Source organism: Lampetra planeri, chromosome 21 (genome assembly GCF_965212315.1).
Source record: "Lampetra planeri chromosome 21, kcLamPlan1.2.h2, whole genome shotgun sequence".
In the NCBI taxonomy this organism is placed as follows: Eukaryota; Metazoa; Chordata; class Hyperoartia; order Petromyzontiformes; family Petromyzontidae; genus Lampetra; species Lampetra planeri.
The window spans coordinates 9,861,747-9,889,337 of record NC_136127.1 but is presented as its reverse complement, the minus strand read 5'-3'; the positions used below and the strand labels follow the sequence as shown (position 1 = coordinate 9,889,337).

The 27,591-nt window shown below is 47.5% G+C and overlaps 1 protein-coding gene across 1 annotated transcript in view; it reads left to right on the top strand.

The window, feature by feature from the left end:
* The first annotated feature begins 3,650 nt into the window (after positions 1-3,650).
* DNPEP (aspartyl aminopeptidase) overlaps positions 3,651-27,591 on the top strand; it is a 30,705-nt gene continuing 6,764 nt past the window's right edge. Inside the window, exons 1-11 of the mRNA XM_078603952.1 lie at positions 3,651-3,830; positions 9,030-9,120; positions 10,760-10,848; positions 12,482-12,595; positions 14,263-14,388; positions 18,093-18,217; positions 19,171-19,258; positions 21,299-21,406; positions 24,583-24,660; positions 25,215-25,298; positions 26,742-26,902. Of these exons, the coding sequence (XP_078460078.1) occupies positions 3,825-3,830; positions 9,030-9,120; positions 10,760-10,848; positions 12,482-12,595; positions 14,263-14,388; positions 18,093-18,217; positions 19,171-19,258; positions 21,299-21,406; positions 24,583-24,660; positions 25,215-25,298; positions 26,742-26,902 (1,070 nt within the window). The 5' untranslated portion in view covers positions 3,651-3,824. The remainder of the gene's footprint in view (positions 3,831-9,029; positions 9,121-10,759; positions 10,849-12,481; positions 12,596-14,262; positions 14,389-18,092; positions 18,218-19,170; positions 19,259-21,298; positions 21,407-24,582; positions 24,661-25,214; positions 25,299-26,741; positions 26,903-27,591) is intronic.

Below are 27,591 nucleotides of genomic sequence, written 5' to 3'. Positions count from 1 at the left end.
TGACATCCCCGATGTCACTACAGTTGCATTAAAAACCCAAAAGTAGCATGGAATGGATACATGTTATCTCATTTACCGTCATAGTTGCTACCACAGCAAAGGCTGTTTTTATTTGAGCTTTTAATTGATCAAATTAATGAGCTTGAAAAATATCTCCGGATTGTTATTATCTTTTACGTTTTACAACTAAGGCTGAAATGGACACAGCGTTCCCTCTGTCTGTCTGTAACGGAGGGGGGTACATGGACAATCTCATCAAGATTATCCAATATGAGCACCAAACTCGAGTGTACGTCTGTGCGCCTGGCCCGAGCTATATTGTTGTTGTTACCGTTAATTAAATACATCCCAGGATAAGAAAAGCGTGCTGGAAAGAATCATTGAATCAATGCGTATGCATGATTTTTCTTTCTTAATTTCAAACCGGTTTAAATCGTGATGCATATGCACCGTGAATCACTGCTACAAAATAAATTGGCTAGAGTTAATTGCATTTAAAATTGTATTAAAGCTTACATTACGTGCTACGCTGGGGGTGATTGGTTTCACTTGATTACATTTTTCTTTTGTCATGTTTTTTCCTGATTATTTGCCAACACAAAAACATTACATCATTCTAAGATGCCCAAATTACCTAAAATGTGCCCGATCTGGTCAAAGCTAAGCAGGCCTGAGCCTGGTTCATATGGTACTGAGATGGGTGACCATCAGGCCTTGGCAGATGGCAACTCACATCTGACAACTCCGCCAATGTATGTTGAAGATGCGCATCAGTGGGTGAAAAATGTGACCATCTTGAAATATGGAGTCCATCTTGCATTTTTAGTAAGCTCGTATTTACTTTTTATTTTACACAGTAAGAATGTTCATGCAATGTTTCTTGCCTTGTATCATCATTTGAACAATTCCTCACCAAAATCTCTAAACATCTGCTCAGTTATGAATTCGCACAATCTTACCAGCGGTCAAAAGCCACGCAGCTTTGAACCTGGTTAGTACTTGTGTAATAAACGACTGGACCACGATGTCTGGCTCAGTGTCCTTTATTCGGTTCGTGCTGTACACCCACACGGCTGTCTTTACTCTGTAGCTTCTCCACGGTGCTGACTCCAATGTCGGCCCGATCCACAACAGCAGCTCCGCTGCTGTTTCTCTCACACAGCCCCCCTTGGCTGTACTCGCTGCAACTCCTCTCCCTCCGCAGCTCTGACAGCCTCTTGCTGTCTCTCTCTCTCTCCGCAGCTCCTCCTGGCAGCCACACCGCTGCCTCTAACATGCAGCCCTCTCTCTCTCTCCGCAGCTCCTCCTGGCAGCCACACCGCTGCCTCTAACACGCAGCCCTTCTGGCTGTCTCCTCTGCAGCTGCACGCCACTCCGCAGCTTCCTCTTATCTTCGGGGTTGGCTCCCGATGGCCGTCGGCGCCCCCCCCTCTCCACACTCGCCCGCGTGGCCTCACTCTTTTCCGCTCACACCCCGACTGACTTCCCCTTCCGGTTTACCCGCTTAAGGACCCGAACCTTCCCCCCACGTCACATGACTCCACCCCCCGTGACGTCACATCCGGAAGGTCGCTTACGCCCGCATTACACTTGGATAGGAGACGGTCTGGGAATACCAGGTGTTGTAAGGCTAATTGCCCAGGAGATGTCAGTGGATTCTTGAATCCACTGTTTCAAGCCAGTTCAAACTACTGTGTTCCACCACAGGGGAAAGCAAGAGCCCCACTGCCCCTCCGTCACCCTGCCAGTAACCCCTCCACCCCTTAACACCTCACAACACGTGCACCAGTTTCTGGTTTAGTAATTTACAGTAGTTTGTTTTACTTACCTGTCTCGTTATTATTCTCAATATGTATGCATGCAAATATCCTAGTTGCGTTGAAACGTGTTATTTTTGTAGGTTTTAGGTCAGGAAATATTTTCTTAGGAACACATGTTAGGTTATATAATGGGATCTTATGGGAAAACGCGTTTCGATATACGACGTTTCACTTAACGTTCAGGTTTCGAGTTACAACCGCACCCTTATACGTGCCTGCTGGATTTTCTCTGGGTTCTGCAGTTTAATTCCTCTCATATGAATCCAGGCTCTTATTCATGTAGAGTAATTGGTCAGCCATCCACAATGTAGCAGGACCCTCTTGAAAAAAAACAAGTATTGAGACTCAGTGAGGCTTTCTTGGATAAATGGCATTATCAGCATCGTTTGGGGATTCTGCCCTAGTGTAATGGTAATTGCAGGGTTGGACCTTTAAATTATACATTTGTTCATGAGATGCGCGGATGAAATTAAACACATTACTTGTACACGCTCGCGAAAAATGCGCTGACGCCCTAAATCTGTCTACGCGTTAGACTTTACACACGCACCGTTCAACGGCACGAGCATTTGCCCGTATTCTATACGACAACAAGACACTCCGGAGAACAAGACGCATCCCCCCCCCCCAAACCTTGTTTGTGCCTGGCGGCAGGAAAACTACACACAAATCTAGTCACACATACACACAGGATTTGCCGGATTATAAGTCGCAGCCAAAATCAGAATATGTATTTCTATTGGAGTAGGAATCTGATGAGCTATAAAGCTCTTCTTCACGAATATCCAGTCGGGGCATAGGGTAAGAATGTTACAAAACAATTTCAGAAAGGGTAGGGGGAAACAAAGTGCGTCTTATAATCTGGAGAATACGGTCTATTCAGCTCTATAAACACCACCAACAACCGTCATTCGTGACGTCACCACTGCGCATGTGCCAGGCTAGGTGCACTTTAAGGCCACGTGGAGGTCACTGGACAGACCCGACAACAGATGCCATGGGTTGACTGACTCAGATGACTGGCCGATGCACCACCTGTACCCCCTACTATGCCAAATTGCCATATTTTATCCGCCCGGCGCTCCGCTCGTTGTTGTGAGCGTCGCTCCTCTGCTGCCCTCCGTTGTTGCTGGAGGGCAACTGCCTCCAGCTGCCCAGCAGCGGCGTCCTTCGCGAGCCTCATCCACAGAGGCCGATCTTGACAACCGCTGGTACCAGCTATTGGCAAGGTCACTCAGCTCCATATCCTCTAGCCCCGCATCATTTCCATCTCTTCCCGAACCCGTGCCGTGCCCGTTTAGCCCCCTCTCTATCCGGCCGAGCAAAATCTATAAATACCAATACCCCACAAAGACAAATATCCCCCGTATAGCCTCAACAGACTGAAGGGGCAAGTGCTGTTAGCGAGCACCCTATGAAGATCGGAACGGTACACGAGGGGGTGGGTGGCCAGCACCACGCCCTGCCGCCTTTGTCTCCCCAGTGGCGATGTTCATACACCGAACCAGGCACTAATTTCAGGCTGAATCGACCTAGGTGAAGAGGCCCAGGACCGGTTCAGATAATCCGTCACCGGTGTTGACCGCGAGCGGGAATCGAACTCGGGTTCGCCGGGTTCGTAGCGCAGCGTAGCGCTAACCGCTGCGCCACCGCTCCCTCCCACCACCCCCACACACTTTCGATTCCTCGATTGCAAGCCGAATCGAAACGATTAAATGTGTTGGAGCGATTCCCCCCACCCACAACACCCAAACGCCGCCCGACTTGCCGGCGGTAAATCGCGGGAATCGATTGTGGGTCCTCTGTGTTTAATTTAAAACATCCGGAATCGATTCACTCTCTTTGTAAGCGGATGTCTGCCGGAAACTGAGAAAGCTTCATACTCGTTGGCTCTTTCGGTAAAAGTCACGTAGGTTTAGAAATACAATCGAGCAAATCGCGACGCTTCAAATCAAGATTGGAGAAAGCTTCCTCGGACCGAATTAGAAACGGCACCCAGCAAGCATGCAGGTATCTGTATATAAATACACAACACACACAACTATAAGTCTAATGTGTTGGTGTGTGTACTACCTACCACACGTTATTCACGCGCCAAGGCTACGTTTTGTCTTAGAGCGAATCCGGGACAGACTTTTTAAAGATATTTTTGTATATTTTTCCACGGTAGAGAAGTCATTTGCCATCGAGCGGCGGATTGAGCGTGGTCGTTGATGATTTAAGAAGTGAAATTCACGCATCAAAGATCTCTCATGTCCTCTTTCACCCACTTTGGGTGGTGCTGGGTTGGCCTGTGTGTGTGTGGTGTGCTCGTTGAGCCAGACTTAAAGGGGCACTTGCATGGTACGGCAGTAAACAGCGATGCGCTATTTTAAGTTCGGGCAGACGTTGCTGGCTTGCTGAGAGACTCTTTAAATCGCACGTGGAGTCTCAACTCTCAACGTGGCAGAAGGTGAACGGAGGATTCGGGAGGGGAAAGTCCACGCGACCACGTGAAGAACACGCTCACAATTAACGCAGAGCGGTGCTTCAAAATATATTGTTAACACTTATATGGGACTGTCGTTTTTAACGGATAAAAGAACGGATTATAATACACTGTAACACTATATAATAATTATATTGACACGTGTTACAGTGTCAATATCATTATATAACTATTTATAATTATATAATTATATTGATAACAAATGGATGTTAATAGCTCCAAAGAGTCTCCATTTGTTCGCCAACATTGTCAACGCGTTGCCTGGAATCTTCTCCAGGTGGTCTCCAGAGCCCAGAGGCACATGCCTTGTGGTATTGTTGCAAATTCTCAGAAGTTGTTAACATTGTTTTGAAGTACCCCTGTACAGCAGGCGTCCGGGTCGGGATAGAACCCACGACCTGCTGTATACCAGGCGAAGTAGTTAACATCTCGCAATTGTCATCATGATGAGAGAGAGAGAGAGACGCCACAAACTCCAAATATACAGCAGGCATCGCCAGGGTCGTGATCGAACCCGCAACCTCCTGTATACCAGGCGAGGTAGTTAACATCTCGCAATTGTGATCATGATGAGAGAGAGAGAGAGAGATGCCACAAACTCCAAATATACAGCAGGCATCGTCAGGGTCGTGATCGAACCCGCAACCTCCTGTATACCAGGCGAGGTAGTTAACATCTCGCAATTGTGATCATGATGAGAGAGAGAGAGAGAGATGCCACAAACTCCAAATATACAGCAGGCATCGTCAGGGTCGTGATCGAACCCGCAACCTCCTGTATACCAGGCGAGGTAGTTAACATCTCGCAATTGTGATCATGATGAGAGAGAGAGAGACGCCACAAACTCCAAATATACAGCTTGCATCGCCAGGGTCGTGATCGAACCCGCAACCTCCTGTATACCAGGCGAGGTAGTTAACATCTCGCCAGGATCGTTAGAGGTGACGGCGTTGGCTTAATGTTTGGCTACCGTGATTAGTGGTTTAGTGTACGGTCCATAGTTTGGGTTGCATGGCCAAAATCGCACTCCGCCTTTGACTTGCCTTTAATTTTCTGTCCGTGAAGGAGATGAGTGCATCAGCATGTTGATGTTCTGATGGTCACAACAGTGTCTTTGAGAACTGTCAAAACCCAGGAGGGGCGACATTTTGGTTTCAAACGAGGTGGTTTATTCTACAGGATCTGAGCGAGTTTATAGGATGGTGGCAGAACGATCCCAGAAGGGGAATTGAGATTGTGGCCAGGTACATTGTTGAGGTATTGGTCGATGATGGGTATAGGTGGTTGTCATTGGTAAGAAACATGTACAGTATATCCCCTTGCAGTTTGCATGTCTCTGTGGATATTTGGTGGCATCAATGTCCGCAGATCCAGGGAGCCCCAGGAGATATGCGTCGGTTTTCAGTGTCCTGGTTAAGGATGCGCATTGCGTTATTCAATTGTGCACGTGGCAGTTTTGTGTACGAGTTCCCAGGCTAGGCGCACAGTACCTCTGCCACTGAGTAGATCAGGGGTGGGGAACGTCCGGCCCACGGGCCGTATAAAGCCCACAAAATCATTTGGCGTGGCCCTGCCAAGGCAACCGCAGGCGGGACTCGAAATGCAATAAATCTAGGAGCAATCCTGGAAAAGCAGTTGCGAGTAGCAGCAACATGATCAATACCAGCTAACATCACACGCCTCGCCAAAGAGAAGCAGTTCCAGCCATCGCATTAGGGGTGAGTTAATTAAATGTTTGACCAAATATAACAGGCTAAGTTTTAAGTTGACAATTTTGTATGGCCCGCGAATGGTGTTATAAATGTCCAAATGGCCCTTGGCAGAAAAAAGGTCCCCCAGCCCTGGAGTAGATCGGCAGTGGTAGGGCGGTAGTTGGCAGCACATCAGTTGAGGCACGCCAGGTCGTTCCTGAAGGTTCCTGCAGCAGGGCAATATCTTGATTTACTGTTTTTTACAGATCGGTTTATGTGGGGCTTGACGGCCAGACTTCTGTCCATGATAACCCCTCGATATTTCTGAAGAGGGGGTTACAGTACACAGGGCTACCATCGAAGGACAACATCAAGGGTGGTTATCTGCTGCATGAACGTTCAGGTGCAAACCACCTGCGGTGGTTTTGGATGGATTTGGTTGGAGTCTCTGGCGATGGAAATATCCCTCGAATAGCATCAGCTCAGCTGTGCGAGAATTGGCAATGTCTTCGAAGTTTGTGCCCTCTACATGAAGGGCTATATCATCTGCAAATATGTACCTGCGAGATGATGTTAATGGCAGGTCACATACATTGTTAAATAGTGATGGCCCATCCTCACAGCAGCTGCTTTTGGCTAACGATCGAACAAAGTCGGTCACTGCATTGCTCGCTTTCAGATGCTCTTCCGATATTAGGAAAACTCATTTCTATAGAACTGCTTTTTGTGTTTAGTTTGTTGTCCTTCCCCCGCACCTCCGATTAGCATGGTTGGCTACGTACGGTGCGAAATAAGTTTAACACACACGCACACACGGTGCTCGTGCCGAGCCTCGAGGGAGAATATTATTCACAATTATCTTGCGGCTGTGTTTACTGGCGATGTGCACCCTAAGAGTGTAGTTGCTGATCACCGCGTCGTACAGTAGAATGGCATCTGGTCATTTTAGCCATCTTCAGCAGCAGGCCGTGACGCCAAAAGGTGTCAAAGGGCAGCAGAGAAGTCAGTCATTGCATGTGCTGGTTTTCTTGGGAACCCAGAAAAAACATTTTCTATGAGGATGCTGAAGGCAACGGATGAGTTTGCAGCAGCTACGTCCAGTTTCGAAATCCGGCTTGGTCGGGGAGGCTGCTTTTTGGGTCCGTAATGGGAGAAGTTTTGCAGTGGTGTTTGGAAAAACAACGTACTTGTTGTGCACCCTAACCTTTCAACTGAGAGATAAGCACAAACGTACCACACGGTGACTAAGGTCTTCGTGTGGTTGTACGTTAAGTGGGCTCGTGCTTGCTGGGCTTCTGACTTTTGCTGAGATTGGGGCGCAATCAGGGTGATATAGTCAGAGGCATTCAATGTAACATCCATCATTTTATGTCCTAAAAATGTAGCTTCTAAAAGAAAAATCACTTTCATATTAAACGGTTGAATATCTTAAATATCGCGGTAATGAAATGCCCGTTGAGCTCATTTTTTTTCATTACACCCACTTCCCAATGTGGTATCAACTGCAAACCTGGTATACTTATGTCATACTGATGATAATACTATATTCTATTATAAAAAAAAAACATTTTAAAACATTTTTTATGTTATGTTTCGGCTTGGCTCTAATTGTCCACGCTCAACTAACATTGGCTGTAAATCACCACGGCCCCTTACGTTATGGCAAGCTTCGGGGCCAATTCCCGGAATCGTGGAGTTCTGCCATTACTTGAACGGTACATTTCATTAAAGCGTGTTTTTAAAAAAAGTTGTTTTAAATATTACTTATTTGTTAAGTGTTTAGTTGTGCAATCTGTGCTCCAGTGTAGCTCATTATTGTGCAGGTTTACCAGAATCACACCCAGAGCTACAGTTGCCTCGATTATCTGGGGTAATTTTGGGGGGGGGAGTGATGGCCCAGATAAAACCAAAACAAGGATAACGCAAAACCAATTTTAAATTAAGCTATAAACACATCTGTTCTGTTTACTAACGTAGAATAGGGGCTGAAGATGTCGAATGTGTCATTTGGATTTGTTTTCTTTAAGTAATCTATTTTTGTCTGCCTTAGTGTTTGTGGCAATGTGGGCACACTGAGTCACTGACCTCCAACGATTCAGGAGCAGCTAAACACATTCCTGCGGAGGGAGCTGGTAGGAACGTTGGGTTGCTCGGTCAATGGCCAGGGTCAACGGCGGCGTGGTGTATTCCGCAAATATGCCCGACTGTGAGGGCAGGCACAAGCCGGCGTGAGTAGGTTAAACGTTGAGTTTTATAAGGGCACCACGGGGTGACCAGCCCCTCCCCACCCAGCCCCACCCCTCCCACCCCCCACCCAGCCCCACCCTCCCCACCCAGCCCCTCCCCACCCAGCCCCTCCCCATCCTCCCCACCCAGCCCCACCCAGCCCCTTCCCACCCAGCCCCTCCCCACCCAGCCCCTCCCCCCCTCCCCACCCAGCCCCTCCCCACCCAGCCCCTCCCCACCCTCCCCTCCCCACCCAGCCCCACCCAGCCCCTCCCCACCCAGCCCCTCCCTCCCCACCCAGGCCCTCCCAGCACGACGGACACAATAATCCCCTGTGGGCTTGTGTAACCAGGAGGTTCCTACCAGTAAAACTTAACCAATGCGCATGGATGAGCAAGGTTAATCCGCAACCCAAATGCTCTCCCCACGGATAAAATCGAGAGCTAATGGGGTCAGCTCTACTATTATTGGGTTGTGGGCCGACAGGGTAACCCGAGTCATTGTCTCGAGTAAGAACTTCATTTAAAGGATAAGAAACGCCCGAGTTGTTAATGAAGGTGCCGATTCGCAGCATGCTAATAATGCAAGTACAGTGCAGATGCACACAAGGAGGAGTTAATGAGACACCTAACCCGAAATCTATTAACACAAATGTCTTTGCCTACCATTGCAGGGCCAGGGTAAAGATAATTGCAGGGCAATTCTGGACTACATGTATTTACATTTTTCGAACGTTTTGTGAAAAAAAAAACAGTGTATGGCCTAATGCAGTTTACAAAAAAAACGCGCTGATTTTGATTTCAGGCCACAATTAAAGCCTCTCGCAGTGACACCATCCGCACAGTGGCAAAGGACTTCCTTTCATTTGTCAACAAGGGACCGTCACCTTACCATGGTAAGCCCGTCATTAACTTTCAAATTTCACCACCGCACAATCCCTGCTTCCTTTTAGATGGTGCTCTTTATGCTTGGTTAATTATCTTCACTTGCCATTGAGTCAGGTCTACATGAAAGCAGATTTGTCGGCACGATTGCTATCCTTGCTGAGGCTTTCCCTCCCCTCCATTATTAAACTAATGTTGGTTTCTGGGGGATGTGGATTTTGTCCAGCGTGTATTCAATTAAATTACACAAGATGAAATTTCAGTTAAAATTACATTTTCCTTCGTCTCGTATAGACTGCGTAGGTTATTGCGGTTCTGTCCTGTGCAGCTCTTTGATGTGTTTTTTGAGTTTCTTCAAATGCTGAGAGCTTCTCAGAAACTGTATTTTTTCTGAAGAAGTTACCCTGAAGCAGAGGTCGCAAATGGGTTTTGATTCCTTACCCGTACCCGTATCCGGCCGCACCAGGGTAGCAAACGGGTACCCGTACCCTACCCGATACCCGGCTACCCGTACCCGGCCGCACCAGGATCGCAAACGGCTACCCGTACCCGGCTGGGTACGGGTAGCCGGGTATCGGGTAGGGTACGAGTATCGGGTACCCGGTTGCGACCTCTGCCCTGAAGAAGCTCCCAGCACTTGGGAGTGATACGTCGAACATCACGCTGAACAACACTCGGCACAACTCGAAACACATCGGAGAGCTTTATCCAATATTTGTACGAAATGCAGTTACATTTAAATTGCAAAAAAAAAAGTTAAATTTCATTGCAAGAAAATATTTTGAGCAAACCAGGCCCATTAAGCAAACATCGTCTTTGTATTCTAGGTAACTTTGTGATGTGAATAGAGGGTGGTAAGTTTTATCTCCCCTAGGGTGCACATTTAAGTTGTTATGTTTATTGTCAATACCAGAATAGTATACATCCAGGAATACAAATCGTGGATACCCATGTATTTAACGGTAATAATGTCACGATCCGAGTTTTTACAATGAGATTACGTCACATGTGGCTTGAAGTGTGACGTTGACAGATGATGTCACACAAGTTCATGGGAGGCGAGGTACATGCATGATGTGTGACAACACGGCCTTGGCCGCAAAGGCTTATTTGGCACTGATTTTCGGCAAGTGCCTTATAGCTATACAGGTTAGTGTGATCATTGAACTTATTTCAGATCACCTTTACAGGAGTTCTCATGACCCCATGTTGCAGGCAGACAGATGGATAGAAGGACAGAGCTAATGCATGAATTAGCTCTGCTTTCAAACTTAGTTTGAAAAGTGTTAACAATAAACGTCAATAACGTTTCCTGCAGTGCATATATTATCACAAAATATCAGATCATGCAAGTGCTAATTTCTCCCGATTTGGAAACTTCTCGCCAGTATTTTCGCAAGTTGTCAGTTTAATGAAAAACAATTTTTTTACTCACATTGTAACAAGCACTGCACCTTTGGACATTAACTTTTTGTCAGTTGCCTTATTACGTTGTGAAATTCGCCTGGAGGAAATGTCATTGCGTGCAACAAAAAAACCCCCCAAAAGTTGAAAAATAGGCCAAAAAATCGGAGTGACTTTGCGATGCACTTCAGTGGCCCGAGTTGCTGGTGTCCTCTTCATGTCTTGTGCGCGTGGGTCTTCTCCCAGTGGTGGAGGAGTGCAAGGTTCAGCTGAAGCTGGCGGGATTCCAAGAGCTCAAGGAGACTGAGCAGTGGGACATTGCCCCAGCAAACAAGGTAACCCCTTCACCTTGGTCGTCAGCTCAATTTCAACTGTGGCCGCTATGGGTTTCCGAGTTGCTGCTGCTGCTGTGATGTAATGGTTAGAGCGCAATGGACTTTCAGCCCAGAGTTCGCCGGTTCTACCTCCCGGCACAGCAGTTAAAACAATGGGGCAGGTTTTCTTATATCTCCCCGCCTCTGTCAACCCAGCAGAATAAATGAGTACTTGACTAGTAGGCCAAATTACCTGCTAGAGGGGATCTTCAGAGCTCCCTCTAATGGTGGCTCTTGTGCCAGCCTTAGTGTTTAAGCAATTGCAGGGCTGTATCTTTATATATATATTTTTTAAATTGAGTTCACCCGTGCGTCCTAGATTGTCTGCTCCACAGGCGGGCTCAAAGATTGATTCTCGCCAATGTGGGAATATTAATGAACCAAAAAAAAAACCGCACGCACAAAGGATCTCGGAAGACGTCACCGCGACACGAAATCTCCATTTTGCATGACAAGTTGGGTATTACAGTATTATTCACGAACCGACGGCTGCTATTGGCGACTTGAGGATTATGCAAGCGCATTGCGCAGTTCGTGTTGTTAAACACAAATTGTTGACGCTTCATTGGTTGTATACAATGCCGAAAAGAGAAGCATTTTGTTATTAGAAACAGACGGAAGGCAGGCGCGATTCGACAATTGGAATTTTTCTTTTCGAGGCTTTCTCGAGAGTGTTGGCATCGTCCTAAAATATGTCTCGAGTTTTTTTTTTATGCCTTGCCCTGATATTTATAAATGCGACTTTGTTGCACTGTACTGTGTATAGGCCTGTTGTTATGATTTGCCGGGCCCTTATGGTTCAGAGGTCACGGTTCGAATCTGGCAGCCTCTAGGGCTGCAGGGTGGGGGGAGGGGGGTCACATGACCTCATTACTTACAACGTATACAAATGTTTAAATATTTCATTCTCACGTGCACCATTTGATGTGTGTATCGTGACAAAAAATGTATTAAAATGTTTGCATTGCTGGTCAGGTTGCAATGATTCACCTTTCTGGTGATAAATTGTTGCTATTCACGGCTGCCACTTTGTTCAAGAATCCATCATTATTCGTCTAATTTTTACTGTCTGTGTTTTTTTATTTGTCTGATTTGTTCACTTCATTATCCAAAAAATTAACTCGAGCATATGATTAGCATATAATTTACATAACCGTTACACACAATCGTAGGCATCTGGAGCCTTAAGAGTTTCAAGTTTTAGATTTATTAACCCAAGTACGAATTCTAGAGACTAGGATTGTCGCAGTTGCAAGAGAGTGACCTTCATCACCACAATGGCAAGAGTGAAACGAATAAGCGATTGTAATCGGTGCAAAAGCAACTGTGTCAACTATGTACGATGTAAAATGCAATTGCAAGTGAAGTTATCTTAAATTGACAGTTTGGATTAAATATTATGAGTAACTAAAGACATTCCGTGTTAATGGATGCACCTCCAACTAGCACGGTTGGCTATGAACAGTGCGAAAGAAGTTCAACATACAGATGCATCTTTACACTTCTGATAATTACACCTCCAGAACTTGCAATGTTGCCTTAAACCTCATGCCGGAGTTGACATGGTGTGTGTTTTATGTCTTTGTTTTTTCAGTACTTTGTGACTAGAAACTACTCGACGATCATCGCGTTTGCCGTGGGCGGGAAGTACAAGCCAGGGAATGGGTTCAGCATCATCGGAGCTCACACGGACAGCCCCTGTCTCAGGGTCAGAAACGGCGTGGCCTTTGTCTCAGCGATTCCAACATTATTGTCTCATCATCAGCTCTCCCTTGATAAAAAGAGACTGCTCGCCTCGCTTGATTGTAAATGAAGGTCATCTGATAATCGAAAAATCCAGACGCCATCTCTGCAGGCGAACAAAAAAACATTCTTTTTCAGTCCGTCAGTGTATGGACTTTCCGAGCCGATGATATTTACAGCTGCATTTGTTAAAGTAAGACAACCTGTGGACTGGCGTCTATGTTCTGGGTCTCATCAGCAGAGTAAGGCCTATTTAAGCATCTTCGTTTAAAAACATAAAAAAGCAAGCATCTTCGGTTGTGGAAACACAGAAGGAAAGGTTCGAGAGGTGGCGGTGGAATCTGGGAAGTAGTTTGTTGGAGATGCCTATTTAGTCATAGACATGCTCACAGAGAATGCGGTGCTGTTGATAGGCAACAGACATGTTGCAGAGAACTGAGATTTGCCCGAGGTCTGCAGAGAGAATATTATTTAACACATTAAGGAGACTGGTTTCTGTTTAATGGCCTTGGTGGAAACCAGATGACACTGAGTCGTTTCAGGACGGCCATGGAGGGAGGAAGAGGTGTTTGGAGAGATAGGATAAGATAGCCCCTTCTAGGATTTTTTCGAGTGATAAGGGAGGAATGGGTTTGAATTTGGATGGACGTAGGCAGGGATGTTGGGTCCGAGTTTGGATATTTTTAAATCCTTTATATTAAGTTCGCTTGCTTGCTTAGGACCGTGCAAATCTTTCGGTCGTTTTTTAACCCACTTCCCGTCATCCAATCGAGCTGGCATTTTGCACACAGACTCGTTGTGCGTGACAATTAATGTTCGTGAACATTTTTTTTCCAAAATTTTACACTTTTTAGGACAAAAATATTATATTTAATTACCAATTGTTTAATGGAGGCAGGCAATCATCTGACCCATAGGTGCCATCTCAAGCCAGAGGACGAGAGGACTCTAGCCGCCACGCATATAAAGGATTTAGAGTGAAAACTTAGTTTTTACGGGTTAATTTTTCAGGATGAGAGTGAAAGCGGCACGGCTCACCCTGCTGATATCGGCACCAAGCTTGAAAGCGGCGGGGGGGGGCGGATGATGAGATATGCTCAAAAGTAGTGAAATATTTTAGGAGTTTATAGCAAGAGAATTTAAAGTCGGGGTTTTAAGACGACAGTTATTTTCCCCAGGCCCACTGACAAGATGAGCAAAAGCTGTGCGCACGTAGAGGTGGTAGCCAAGGGGGGGCAGCTCAAGAGAGTGGAGCGGAGCTCACGCAATGGTGTGCCAAGCCAAGCCTCGGTGAGACAGGATATGAGGACGTGAATTATACACCATCCATTTACACGTCACCCATAAGGCTCTGTTAATGATGACACTGGTGGAGAGATTTCACCTTGGTATCAATGCTGCCTACAGTTTCGCTGCCAACGTGTTTGATTGTGCGTTTTGTTATGCCAACATCCGCTGTTGGCTGTCTTCTGATTGCCACGTCAGTAGGGCTTCGGACTGCAACAGCACTTGCTCCAACTGTCGAAAAGTGTAAATGGGGGACTGTTGTCAATTTGTGTGTGCGTGCATGTGTACTTACGCGATCTAACCCAAACCCCCCCCCCCCCACCCCTTTTTATCATGAATAATCAGGTAAAACCACGCTCGCGGAAGCTGAGTGCCGGGTGCCTGCAAGTGAGCGCGGAGTGCTACGGAGGAGGCATCTGGAACACGTGGTTCGACCGGGACCTCACCGTGGCCGGACGCGTCATTGTCAAGGTGGTACATCGCTTTGTACACCTGGGCTCTCTTATTATTATTATTATTACTCTGCCTATTGTTGGTTCGATTACTCGCGCCCATCGGATAACACGACAATATTTCGCCTCTCCTTTCACACATGTGCCACTGGACTGGAGGTGGTGGATGAGGCTTGGCGACGTCATCGGCATGATCGGCACGGTTGGCTACGTGCGGTGCGAAAGAAGTTCAACGTATATACTGTTGCGCTGGGCATGGCTTGTCGGGGGGTTTCCTAACTTCCGGAGGCAGGATGTGGGCGGGTCAGCCATTTTTAAAGGTGGCTGAGCAAATCGACCACGATGTCGGTAATCGATTACGATTTATGGCGGATTAATTGAACGAATTCATGATATTGGACATTAAAAAGAGTCATTCAGGCCCATGCTGTTCACTGTAACAATTCATACCTTCCCCTCCCTCCGCCCCTCCCAGCGATTCGATGAATCATCACGGATTGAGGTTGCAATTCCCATCCAGGATCAATATATTTTGTTGGTCTTTTTTTGTATAATTTGGTTATCTCTGTCTCCTATTTTTGTTCACTCCGTTAGCCTGGCATGTAACGTTGGCATTTCGTTTGCGTCCAGTAATCAATTCTCACACGTACGAATCAACACGTGTATCGTGCGTGCAGTAATCTATTTTTAATCGTTACTTGCCGATTGTTCACCTCTCTGCACGTGTGTTTTTAACCGGCCTGGTTTTTTTTTTTTGCTCGCAGGGTCTTGCTTGTTATAAGCCCCAGCGCGTGCTCTTTAAATGTCATTAGCAGCCTGCTCAGCTGATTTTTTGACCAGTTAATGCAATTTGTCACAGTAGCATTTGCAGGGGCTGCTTATTCGATTACACCCACGACCGTCACGTGAATGTAATTGTCCTCTTGGCGACCTCTCGCACCATGGCCATCGCAAACCACAACCTCGTTTGTGTCCGATATCGTGCAAGCAATCGTTTCTTTATTTATTCTCGCCTCCATCCTTTGTTATGCAATCTAATCTGAATGCTATTTCAAATGCTGCAACAGAATCTCCTGTTGCGCGGCCACCTTGACCCCCCGAACCAGAACCGACGTTTGTCTCCAGCATTGCACCCGTTTTTGCCAGATTAGCTTAAACAGGCATTACCGCCGGCTCAGGGAATGTCTTTTTGCAGTTTCGGCAGTGATGGCCTGTAATCTAGCACCGTGGAGTCGAGAGTTTGTGGATCGCACAAATGTTGCACACCTCCCTTCTCGTGGGCGTCGGGGTGCCATACGTCGTGGCAGTAGAGAACAAAATGTGGACCCCCAATATATTGATACTGATGCCAGTATCAATATATTGCATGATAAAAAAAAAAGCTTTACCCTTTCTGGCATAAATACAGGTGTCATGATGTTCAACACCTTTATTATATGTAGGACCGCAGAGCTTCACACTTCTGAGTTGTTCACTGTCTTCGAGAGTTCGCAAATACTGTGCACGTTAAAAGTTTGAATTAACACATTCCTGCGGAGGGAGCTGGTAGGAACGTTGGGTTGCTCGGTCAATGGCCAGGGTCAACGGCGGAGTGGTGTATTCCGCATATACGGCCGACTGTGAGGGCGGGCACAAGTCGGCGTGAGTAGGTTAAATGTTGAGTTTTATAAGGGCACCACGGGGTGACCAGCCCCTCCCCACCCAGCCCCACCCCTCCCACCCCCCACCCAGCCCCTCCCCACCTTCCCCGCCCAGCCCCTCCCCTCCCCACCCAGCCCCTCCCTACCCTCCCCTCTCCACCCAGCCCCACCCCTCCCATTTTTTATGCACGACGGACGGACACAATAATCCCCTGTGGGCTGGTGGAACCAGGAGGTTCCTACCAGTATTATTGAACTTCATACCAAACCTGTACCAAACTTGGACAGATCATAGTAAGATCAGATACGAGGATACATCGTACAATGTAAGATCCATGATAATCATATCAGCAACAGCAGGGTGGTGGGGCGGGGGGGAGGACATACATATTGCACGCAGAAATCCGCCTGAGTCAGGAATCGAATCTGGGACTTCCTTGCCGAGAGGCACAAGTGTTACTTACTACTGCGCCACGCTGCGACCCTGTTTTAAGAAAATTCCGTTGCACAGTTTAGTGACGCTTGCGTCGCGGTAATTGGCGCATTGTGAAAATTACGAACGCAGCGTGTCGTGGACAAGAGTATGGCGGGCAACCCGACTAAACAGCTGGGTGATTCTCTGCCGCAGTGGCAGTGGCTTGGCTTCACGCCCGATTGCTCGGGCGCTGCATTCTGTTACCGCCGTCCGTACTGGGTCAGAATTTTCAATGGTTTCTCTTGGTTTGGACGCAGTCTTAAACGACCCGTCCCTGCGGGAAGGCGTGTCCCCGGAACGGCCCCGTGCTGTCGAGAAGAAAATAAATATAGAGGGGATCGTCAGGTGCGTTGTTGGCCTCTCTCGGGGTCGCGTTAAGGGTGCTCGCTAACAGGCGAAACTGGGGCTGCCCCCAAGGGGTGTAATAGCTCGGTAGCCAGCTGTACCTCGATACGGCAAGGGCCAATCGCGCTTCCTATTGAAATGGTGTGTGGAGAATGCCTGTCTGTGTTTATCCACGTCTTGGAGCCGCTACACCGACCTCATGATTTGACACTGGTTAAGAATCTGTAATGTCACAGGGTGCAAATGGACCTGGGTGCCCCGCAGTTTGTTCACAATGCGAACTTCACGTGCGCCAAGTTGCGGGAAGAAGTCTTCGGTGACATTCGAAGATACGCTTACCTGTACAGCCCTTTTTTGTCAATCTGCTGCTGGATGAGGGGCTGACCCATGCCGGACTAGATGCGGCAGTTAATTAACGATACTCCCACCACATTGACCGGTGCAGGTGAGTGAAGGAGGCGATCGTAGACTGTGGGAGCGTAGGAATATTGCAACGACAATGGAATCTTCTGCACTGCCCATCATGTAAACTCCGCAGATGCCGATGACAACCTGGCCATGCGTCACCCGTGCATGCATTGTTGCAAGCCTTGTTAGATCTCACGATATATATGGGGAATACAGAGTTCAGTACATGTGTAATGTGAGGTTACACCTGATGATGACGATTGACTCCGCCGGCCTCAGCCCACAACCAATGGGGAGTCGAGCCAAGGGGCGTGGCCCTGATGTAATGCGAAGGTTACACTTGGAGGATGATGATTGGCTCTGCCGGCCTCAGCCCACAACCAATGGGGAGTCGAGCCAGGAGGCGTGGCCCTGATGTAATGCGAAGGTTACACCTGGAAGAGGATGATTGGCTCTGCTGGCTTCAGCCCGCAACCAATGGGGAGTCGAGTTAGGGGCGTGGCCCTGGGGCCGTAGAGTAGGCTCTGGAAGGTTCCAGGGAGGTGGCTGAGGATTGGCTGCGAGGCACCACGTGGGCCAGGGCTTAAAAGGGGCGGAGACGGACAGCACGTGGTCAGAGCTTGGAGGAACGAAAGTGGAAGTCACGTGGCTGGTGCGGAGGTCCGGAGCCTGCCACGTGGCGGGCCTTGGCAGTCTCTCTCTCTCTCTCCCTCTCCCTCTCACGCTGTCTGCCAACAGCGTGAAGGAACCGAGTATCGTGAGAGCTGTGAAAGAAACTTAATAAAGAATGCTGAATTCCAGAAGTTGTCTCGACGACCTTTATTGCACATGCATGTTATTATTCCTCTCTTTCAGAATGGCGATAAGTTGGAGCACCGTCTCGTACACGTGGAACGGCCGATTCTTCGCATCCCTCACCTAGCCATCCACCTGCAGAGGGACGTCAATGAGAGTTTTGGCCCCAACAAGCAGCTCCACCTGTAATTGTGGGACACTGGGAGATGCACGCGCACCACCTCTTACACCCCCGCACGACCATGCACGTGTATTTGAATGCCCCGGCTGTGAACGGTAACCACGGAACACGATGCGACAATTAACGTCTCATTAGCTTGGTGCGGCTGTGCTCTGACCGAACGTAATTTTCCGTGTCGTGCATAGTTCACGCGGAGTGTGCGTGTTTCTGTGCGCTCATTTCCTGAGTGACGCGGCTTTATTAGGCTGTCGTCGTTTTACCAACGATGGTGGAGTGACGGAATCGAATCGAACCCGGGAAGGATTTTATCATTGGCCTTGCAACTGCTGGGGTTGCTGCTGTGGTAATGGTTAGCGCATCGGACTTGAAATCCAGAGGATCGCCCAGTTCTGTTTGCTATCACGGCGCTGCAGTTTGAAACAATGGGTCGAATTTCTTAAATCCCCCATTTCCGCCTGCCTCTGTCCACCCAGAGCAGGATAAATGGGTGCACAACAGTTGATCGGAAAGTCTCAATTTCTTTCAAGACGCTTGTTCAGTGTGGAAGAGTGGAACAAAATACCTGTTCGCGGCGGTCTCTAGAGCACCGTCGAGTGTTGGCCCTTCTGCCTGCAGGAGTACGAGCAAGCAATTGCAGGGCTGTACCTGACAACCTGGTAGCCTGACATTACCAACCAAACTGTATCCCAGCCACTTAAATAGTCTTATATTCTAACATGCCACATTCTCCAGATGAAAAGACCTTTCAGAAAGTAAAACGCACAATTAGTTTGCGGCCCGTGCCATTAAAGTGATACAAATTTAATCTCGCACACAGCTATATCGGGCCATAAGACGCACCCCGAAACTTTGGCTTTAAAAGACGGGGAGAGAAAAAAAAAACGTGCGTCTTATAATCCGGAAAATATACGGTAATAACAGTATCTTTTTTTTTGCTTGCATACTCTTGCCCACCAGAGTGCCGATTCTGGCCACGTCCATCCAGGAGGAGTTGGAGACTGGCGCTAAAAGCAGCAGCAGCGATGTCAGCAGTGCGGTGAAAACAGTAAGCCTCTAATGGGTTCCTTTCATTATGGCGGGAGGGTCCCTTGAGCACACAAAGCAGAGCACATGATTAATATTGACATGACTGGGAATGCAGAATATTTGAAGCCATTGATCCTTTTTGATTGTGCTGTAGATGCCCCCCCCCCTTCCAATACGTCATCATGCGCACCAACGGACTTGCACACAAACACGTCCACATCTCCGTGCATCTCATGCTCTCTTTTAGCCCCCCCCCCCCTCCCGATACGTTCCATTCATTGGCTACCACATTCTGATAAGCCCCCCCCCCCTCTCCTCCCCCTTAACTTGTATTTAAGAACTTGCATCTTGGAATCCCTGCCTCACTTGATACAGAAAATCTGGCTGTGACGGTCCCACCTGATGACGGAGACTTGTGTTGCCTCCGAAACGTCGTGATTTTTTATTTTATTATTTTATTTTTTATTAATTTTAATTTCATTTTCTACCTACGTGACTTTACCGAAAGAACTAAGAGTATGGCGGCGTATGTCTGCCGCCAAATGCAAACATCTTTTCAAATGTGGCATGCGCGCGTCCGTTTATTTGTATTTCTTTTTAGACGCAGCATGAGAGAGATTGCATTCTGTACGGGGGGAAAAAGGACTTAACAATAGTGTTGTTTCACGTGCTTTTACAACTACAGGTTTCATGAACGTGGAATTGATTACCTTGTTCAAATCTGTCTCCGTGGATGTTGTCGACCTGTAAGTAGAGCAGGATTAATTCCAGAGGAATCTCTGATGGGCCAGGGTGAAATACCATATGGTAGGTTAACACAGTCGACCTGCGTAATTCTTCGAGCAGAGAGAATAAAACAACGATTGTCGTCACCGCATGATGAAATACGAAGGAGCCAAGGCTGTTGCACGTTTGGATGTTGAATGAACTTGAGCAATAAAACATTTATTTGGTGCTTCTACTACATTGGCAGTGGGGTGCACAAGCACAAATAGCAACAAAAAAACTCAACACACTCGTTCATAACACCGCCTTTAAACATAAATGAACCTTGTAGCGGGACCCCGGGGTCCCATAAGCCCCCGGCTCTCGCATAAACTGTATTGCGACGTCATCTTATGTCTGTTGAAGGCGAACGTTTCCTCTCGACGAGCTCTGTTTATGACTACGGAAATTTTGGCAACGACGGGTGCTTGGAGAAGAACGAGAGGATTGATTTCTGGTGGGTCGCGGCGTTTATGTGCGCGGAGACGGAGTCGCCAAAAATAAACGAATTAATTACGATTGTGACTTCCGGGCTCCCGCCATTAGGTACATATGATAGTCGACGTTTTGGGCAATGGCCTTCCACAGCACATAGAGAGGCCAGATGAGAGATCCCTCGCCCAGGAGGGGATTTCGATTTAAAGGTTTCGTGACTGCAGGGATTAATCTTCTTGGTTCTTTCGGTAAAGTCACGTAGAAGGGAAATAATAAAATAATAAAAATAAAACATAATAAAATAATTCTCACGACATTTCGGCCACAACGCAAGCAGCCGTCCTCAGGTGAAGAACAGGGCTGTCGGGAAGGTGAAGAACAGGTCTGTCGGGAAGACGCTGTCTTCCCCACAGACCTGTTCTTCACCTGAGGACGGCTGCTTGCGTTGTGGCCGAAACGTCGTGAGAATTATTTTATTATGTTATATTTTTATTATTTTATTATTTCCCTTCTACGTGACTTTACCGAAAGAACCAAGAAGATGAACAGGAAGGGATTGACAACAAGCGCTGTGCGTTAACGGTGCCCACGTTCTAGCCGCTGCTGATGCTTCTGTCTTCAGAATGTATTTATAGGAGTCATGTGATTCATCCACCACGTGCCCCTGGTACTTGCCTTCCCCCCCCCCTCCTGGCCGCTCAGACCAAAACGTAGACATGGCGATGGAGGAGTGGGGTGGGAGGTGTGATGGGGGGGAGAGGGGGGTGATTGGCATCGGCAGCCCAGTGTTTTGAAACGTTTCTTATCCTACGTAGGGGACGGAAATCCATGAAAAGCGTGTGTTTGGCGTGTTCGTTAGGCGGATAAGCACCACCCCGTGCTCCTCTCCATCCTCTGCGAGAGACTCAAGGTTGACCCCGGTGACCTCCTCGACTTTGAGCTCTGTCTGGCGGACACACAGCCCGCGGTAAGTGCGCCTCCTCCCCATGCACGTATCCTACAATTGAGAACCGTAATTATCCTCGCTCTGGGTGGCTTTGTCGATTCCCGCTCACGACCAACACCGGTGACGATTATCTGAACTGGTCCTGGGTCTCCCCTAGGTCGACTCGGCCTCAAATGAGTACCTGGTGCGGTGTGTAAACATCGCCACCGGGGAGACAACGACGGCCGTGCGTGGAGTTGGCCACCCACCCCCTCGTGTGCCGTTCCGGCCTTCATGGGTGCTCGCTAACAGCACTTGCCCCAACAGTCTAATGCTATACGGTGGATCTTTGTCTTATGGGTTTTTGTTATACGCACATGGCAGTATTGACGCGCACACAATCCACCGCACTTGAAATGGGTAATAGTCAGAATGTTGGCGGTGACAGGCGGTGGTGGATGGGTGGTCTGTGTGTTCATCTATGATGATGTCACAGGTTTATTTCCAATGTGCTCTGCAGCCAGCATCAGGCTTTGATAATTACCCACAGAAAGTGCTAAGTAGCGAGCACACGAGCCGTCACGTTTGACGGCTGTCTTCTGACATGGCTCAGCATCGGGCATTGTTTACTAAATTACTAAAAACTCAACACATTCGTCAATAGCACTGCCCGAAAAGGGGAGAGCGAGAGAAAAACAATCTATAACAAGTGACATTTCAGTCAACGGCCTTTCTTCGTAGCATCTCTGCAATGTTTGACGAATATGTTACGTGTTTTTTGTGATTTGTGCTTGTGCACCACTTCCAATGCAGTTTTTTAATATTTATTTTACCAAATACCATTTTGTTGTACAGTCAGCTCTCAATTATCTAGGGTTATGGAACACGGAGGGATTGCTCGGATAACCAATGCAGATGAGGCTACAACAACAGAAACACATTCCTGCAGAGGGAGCTGGTAGGAACGTTGGGTTGCTCGGTCAATGGCCAGGGTCAATGGCGGCGTGGTGTATTCCGCATATACGGCCGACTGTGAGGGCGGGCACAAGCCGGCGTGAGTAGGTTAAACGTTGAGTTTTATAAGGACACCACGGGGTGACCAGCCCCTCCCCATCCAGCCCCACCCCTCCCTCCCACCCCCCACCCAGCCCCTCCTCACCCAGCACCTCCCCACCCTCCCCACACAGCTCCTCCCTCCCCACCCAGCCCCTCCCTGCATGACGGACTCAATAATCCCCTGTGGGCAGGTGTAACCAGGAGGTTCCTACCAGTATTATTGCTCAACTATGTAGGATGTAGTTTAAGACGGAGGATGTGTTGACTGTTTTTGTTGCTTCTTAAAGTAGTCGGCTTGCTTGTCATGAACCCTCGGACGAACGGGGATCGGAGAATAATCGATAAAAACGGCCAGCGTAAAAACACACGTTTTATATTCCGCAATTCCAATAGTCCCATCCTTGGATAACCGAGAGTGAACTGGAATATTGAGTTGGTAACTTATGTATGCTCACGATACATGCATTGATCGTGCATGTAAGAATCGATTACTTAAAATGTATGATAATGATGTCGACTATATATCCTAACGTCCGGTAAGCAGTTAGTGCCCTACGCACTGAACCCGGATACCCGAGTTTCATTTGTGCCCAAAGCTAACGTCATTAAATTCTTGGTTCTTTCGGTAAAGTCACGTAGAAGGGAAATAATAAAATAATAAAAATATAAAACAATAAAATAAAAATATCGCGACGTTTTGATCGCAGGAAAACATGTTTTCCTGCCTCAGCAGCTCTCCCGCTATATTTTTTCACCCGATGACGATTGGCTTGTGTTGCGATCGAAACGTCGTGATATTTTTTATTGTTTTTATTATTTTTATATCTATGTGGCTTTACCGAAAGAACCAAGAATATGAATCCCTGCAGTCACGAAAGCTTTAAATCAAAATCTAACGTCCTTAGTGAACCGCCTCTGGCCCCTCCTCTAATTCACACTTTTACCATCATGGTGAAGCACAGTCGAGCAAACCCAATGACTGACACGGCATGGAAAGGCCATGCAGTGGCTTGACCAAAGGGATTGTGTGAACGTTTTGTATAAAATCACCGTATGTTTGTATGCTAATGGAGCAAGTGAAACTGGACAAACGAAAAAAATATATGCAAGTGAGATGCTAAAAATATTACAACGAATCCTTTTTTTTTAATCGAAACGCACCCCCAACATCACAATTCATAGAATCTCTGGGGGGGGGGGTGTGGCATGGGGGGAATCTGATCATCTGACATAATTTATACCGTTTAGAAAAGCGCGATTGAGAAGGACGCATCGCTAGAAGGGATGATGGCCAACGAACGGAATCGGTAGAATCTTTATTTTACCGTCGAGAAATCCGATGAGCTATGAAGCTCTTTCTCACAGACGTCTGGAATAGTGACGGCGTGGAACTCTTCCGAGAGGACGTCCACATGCGCAGCACGGAATAAACCCCTGCGCAGCTGTTGGGTAGATTGTTGCTTTGCAGAATCATGAAGGGGGACGGTGATGAGGGCTTGGTGGGTGGGGGGGGAGACGATGAACTGAATGTAACTTAACGGACATTTGATTCAATGTGAAGTTTGGCACCGAAACGCGCTGTAACATTGTGAGGCAAAGTCGTCTCCTCCCTTCAAGTGCAATTTCTCCGTGTTGTGTGCGCTGTGGCGCCGGTACTTCAGAGAAGGCCATCTCACGGACATGAAGCGAGATTTCGTTATTTTTCGCGCAATAATTTCGACTGCGTTTCAAGGAAGCCGAGTGCGTAAATTGTTAATCCTGTAATCAATAAGGCCGTTAAGAAAACCACGTGCATTTTTATTGTAATAGCGTTTGTTCAAATTATTCTCGTTGGAATATTTTCATTTAAGAAGGAGACATTCGTTGCATGAAATGCTGTAATTTGCAATGGTTTATGTAATTATAATTGTGTTTTTTTTTTCCCCCCCATAACATGATTTTGTACCTGTTTAAAATGTTTTTTGGACGTCTTGTTTTATTTTATCGTTTAGCATATTCAGTTTTTTTTTGTTCTCATTAAATGTCATCGTGGATGTGGCACAACTTAATTTTTAATTCCAACGCATTTATTTTTCATGGAATGGGATCAACAGTCGACTTTGAGGTCACGTTCCAATTTCAGGTTGTCTGCATTTTGTAATGTATTTTTTCTCCCTTGCAAGGCCCTGGGTGGAGCCTTTGAAGAATTCATTTTTGGGCCACGGCTGGATAATTTGCACAGTTGTTACTGTGCCATGCAGGTAACAACCAGTGGGAGTTCTTGTACTTTCTGTCACTCCACTTGGCATGCTTCTCTCCGTTTAGCCTGTATAGCCAAGACCTATTTCTTTTGTGCTTATTTAAAATGTGTCTATTACTCAGAATTTCAATCTGTTTACATTTGGCTATCTTGAATTTTGGTCACATGTTTTGGCTGCTGGCATGGTTGTAATGGTCAGCACACTGGACATGCAATCCAGAAGTCGCCATTTGAATCTCCCGGCGCGGCAGTTGAAAGCAGTGGCATGACCAAGCAATCTTTTTATGGATAGCTGCACGTGCAGAATTTTATTTTAGCATTTTTTTGCCGCGATCTTGTCCGCATGCAATTGCTCTACGTAAATGTTGTACCAACATTGCGCAGACCTTTACAGATCGGAAATATTTAAATACTTGAGTCACGCACGCAAGCCTTTTCATCAAATAACACCGTCTAAATATTTCTGCTTCATGTGTTTATCTACGTCATGTAAGCGACTTGACCCTTGGAAGCTGGAGCGCAACTCCTCTGACTGTTTTACGCCTTCCGCACCAGGCTTTGATCCAGTCGAGTGTGGCTGGCGCCTCCCTTGACAACGAGCCCAACATCCGCATCGTGACACTCTTTGACAATGAGGAGGTAATGTCTTCTGGTCCCTTGTCGGAACTGATTGAATTGCTTGTCCATTTTCCACTGGCACATCCAAGCTGCGCCAGCACGGGGCCCTCGCAGTATGGGTGTTTTTCCACTGACCGTTTTTGTCGTGTCGAGCCGGAGCTGAATCGTGAAACTCTGGCCTCGCCGAGGCACGTGAATCTATCTGGCTTTGGGGCCAAGCAGAGCCAGGGTGGTGCATTTCGTCAAAATGAATTTTCCAAAGGAGAAAAATGTTGCCGACATTGAGTTGCTCATGAGGGCGCTTTGATGTTTTGAATGCAATTGATCGCAGCTATTTTGAAACCAGTTTGGCACAGTCAAGCAGCGTCAATCTCAGTGCTCTATCCTTCTGATGTGTACTTAGGGTTACCTTACAGCTTGCTTGAAAAAGAGCGGATAGCTGTGAAGTTGAGCTCACTAATCTGTCTCTTGAGGCACTCTCTTCCAGGTCAAATAATCAGGCTTTTTCATGAACAAGAAAATAATACATTGGCTAGCATTGGCTCCGGACCATCGGCAGAGATAATCACCACCCAACGCTTGTTTCAGTATGAAGACAATTTGAAAGCTGTGACATACTCGCGACATTTTAGGGGGATTGTGACCAGTGTTTCTCGATTGGCAATGCATTTTTACGAGTAACTATTACAACCTGGATTTCTTGCATTCAATCCCAGGCCCCATGAGGCTGAAATCAAGGCTGAAAGCCAGAAGGCCGAGGCGGGGGAGGGGAGGGCCTTTTAGTTCGCGATGGTCACCTGTTGTTTTTCAAGTAGTTCTGAGCACAGATTTAATGCATACATTCTTTAGCGTGGTCCGAGTTTCGTATCGACTCATGGGCGGTAACATAGCTGAGTGGTAGAGCGTTTGGTACATGTTGCAGGGGTTCGCGGTTCAAGTCCAGCGGCCGCCCTGGTTAATATTGTCGGTGTGTTAATCAAACAAATAAATACGCAATCCACCTCGGAGTGGATGTTAAAAACACCCGTGGCGTTAGAAAAAGTATAGGGCCACATGTCCCGCCGCAATTGTCAAAATTTGGCAAGTGTCTAAATGACAAAAAAATACGGAATTGGATAAAAAAAAATCTTGGCAGCATTGGCCCTCAGTGTGAAAGAACCGCAGACTTTAGTCTGTGAAAACATCGTGCCTCCGTGATAGCCTTGCATTATAAGATTGTACGTACGGTATGTTGATCTTCTTTCGCACCGTACGTAGCCAAAATTGCTAATCGGAGGTGCGGAGGAAGGGCGACAAACTAAAACACAAGATTGGCACGCATAGAAAACGTCCTCATGAAGGTGGAGATATATATAGAAAGAGGTTTCCCCACCCTTGCCGTAATGCACATCGTGCCACCCCCCCCCCCCCCCCATAACGGCTGGTAACGGTTGCCGGTGCCACGGCTCCGCGTCTGGTCGACAGGTCGGCTCGGAGAGCGCGCACGGCGCCGCGTCCAACCTCACGGAGATGATTCTCCGGCGGCTGGCGTCCAGCGCCTCCAACCCCGTGGCGTTCGAGCAGGCGGTGCCCAAGTCGCTGATCATCAGCGCCGACATGGCGCACGGCGTGCACCCAAACTACGCGTGAGTGCTCGCCGGAAAACAAAAATAAAAGTGCGCGCGAATCCGTTTTGGGTGATGGAGAAAATATCGAATTTTTTTTTTGGGGGGGGTGAAGTGAAAAACGCATTGGTGTGTGTGACGATTGGTGTGTGACGATTGCTGCTGCTGCGTGTTTTTTTTCCACAATTTGATGGCGGTTGTGCGGTTGTCGGCATCCCGCGGTATGTGGGGTTTGTCACGAACAAATAATTTACGAGCAACCCATTTCCATCGGCAAGTGGTTTTGTCAGACTTAACAAAAAATAAGATTCTCGCGTCGATGTAATTTGAGAGGGGAGGGAGGGCTTCATTGGGAAGCGCGATGAGTTTTCTGACACGGCACCTTCGCACCACAACCGCCCTCGGCGACTCCATTTCGACAACCGAGGGGGGGGAGGGGGGGGAAGTGCTCCGTAGAGGCCCTGCGAAAAGGGAAACAATGGCGCACACACAGCAGGGCACGGTCAACTCGACTCGTGACTTTGTGAAACCTCTTTAAAAAAAAAAATGCAAAATTTGATTGCGATTGTGCTATCGCCAGCATGCCACAAGACAACGAATCTGTGTGGAAATCGCGTGCAGCTACGGCGACCCCTGCCTTTTGACAAACAGCCCGTCGAAGCGGCGGAGATATTACTGTAATTTTTCTGCATGAGACTTCCCTTTTTCGT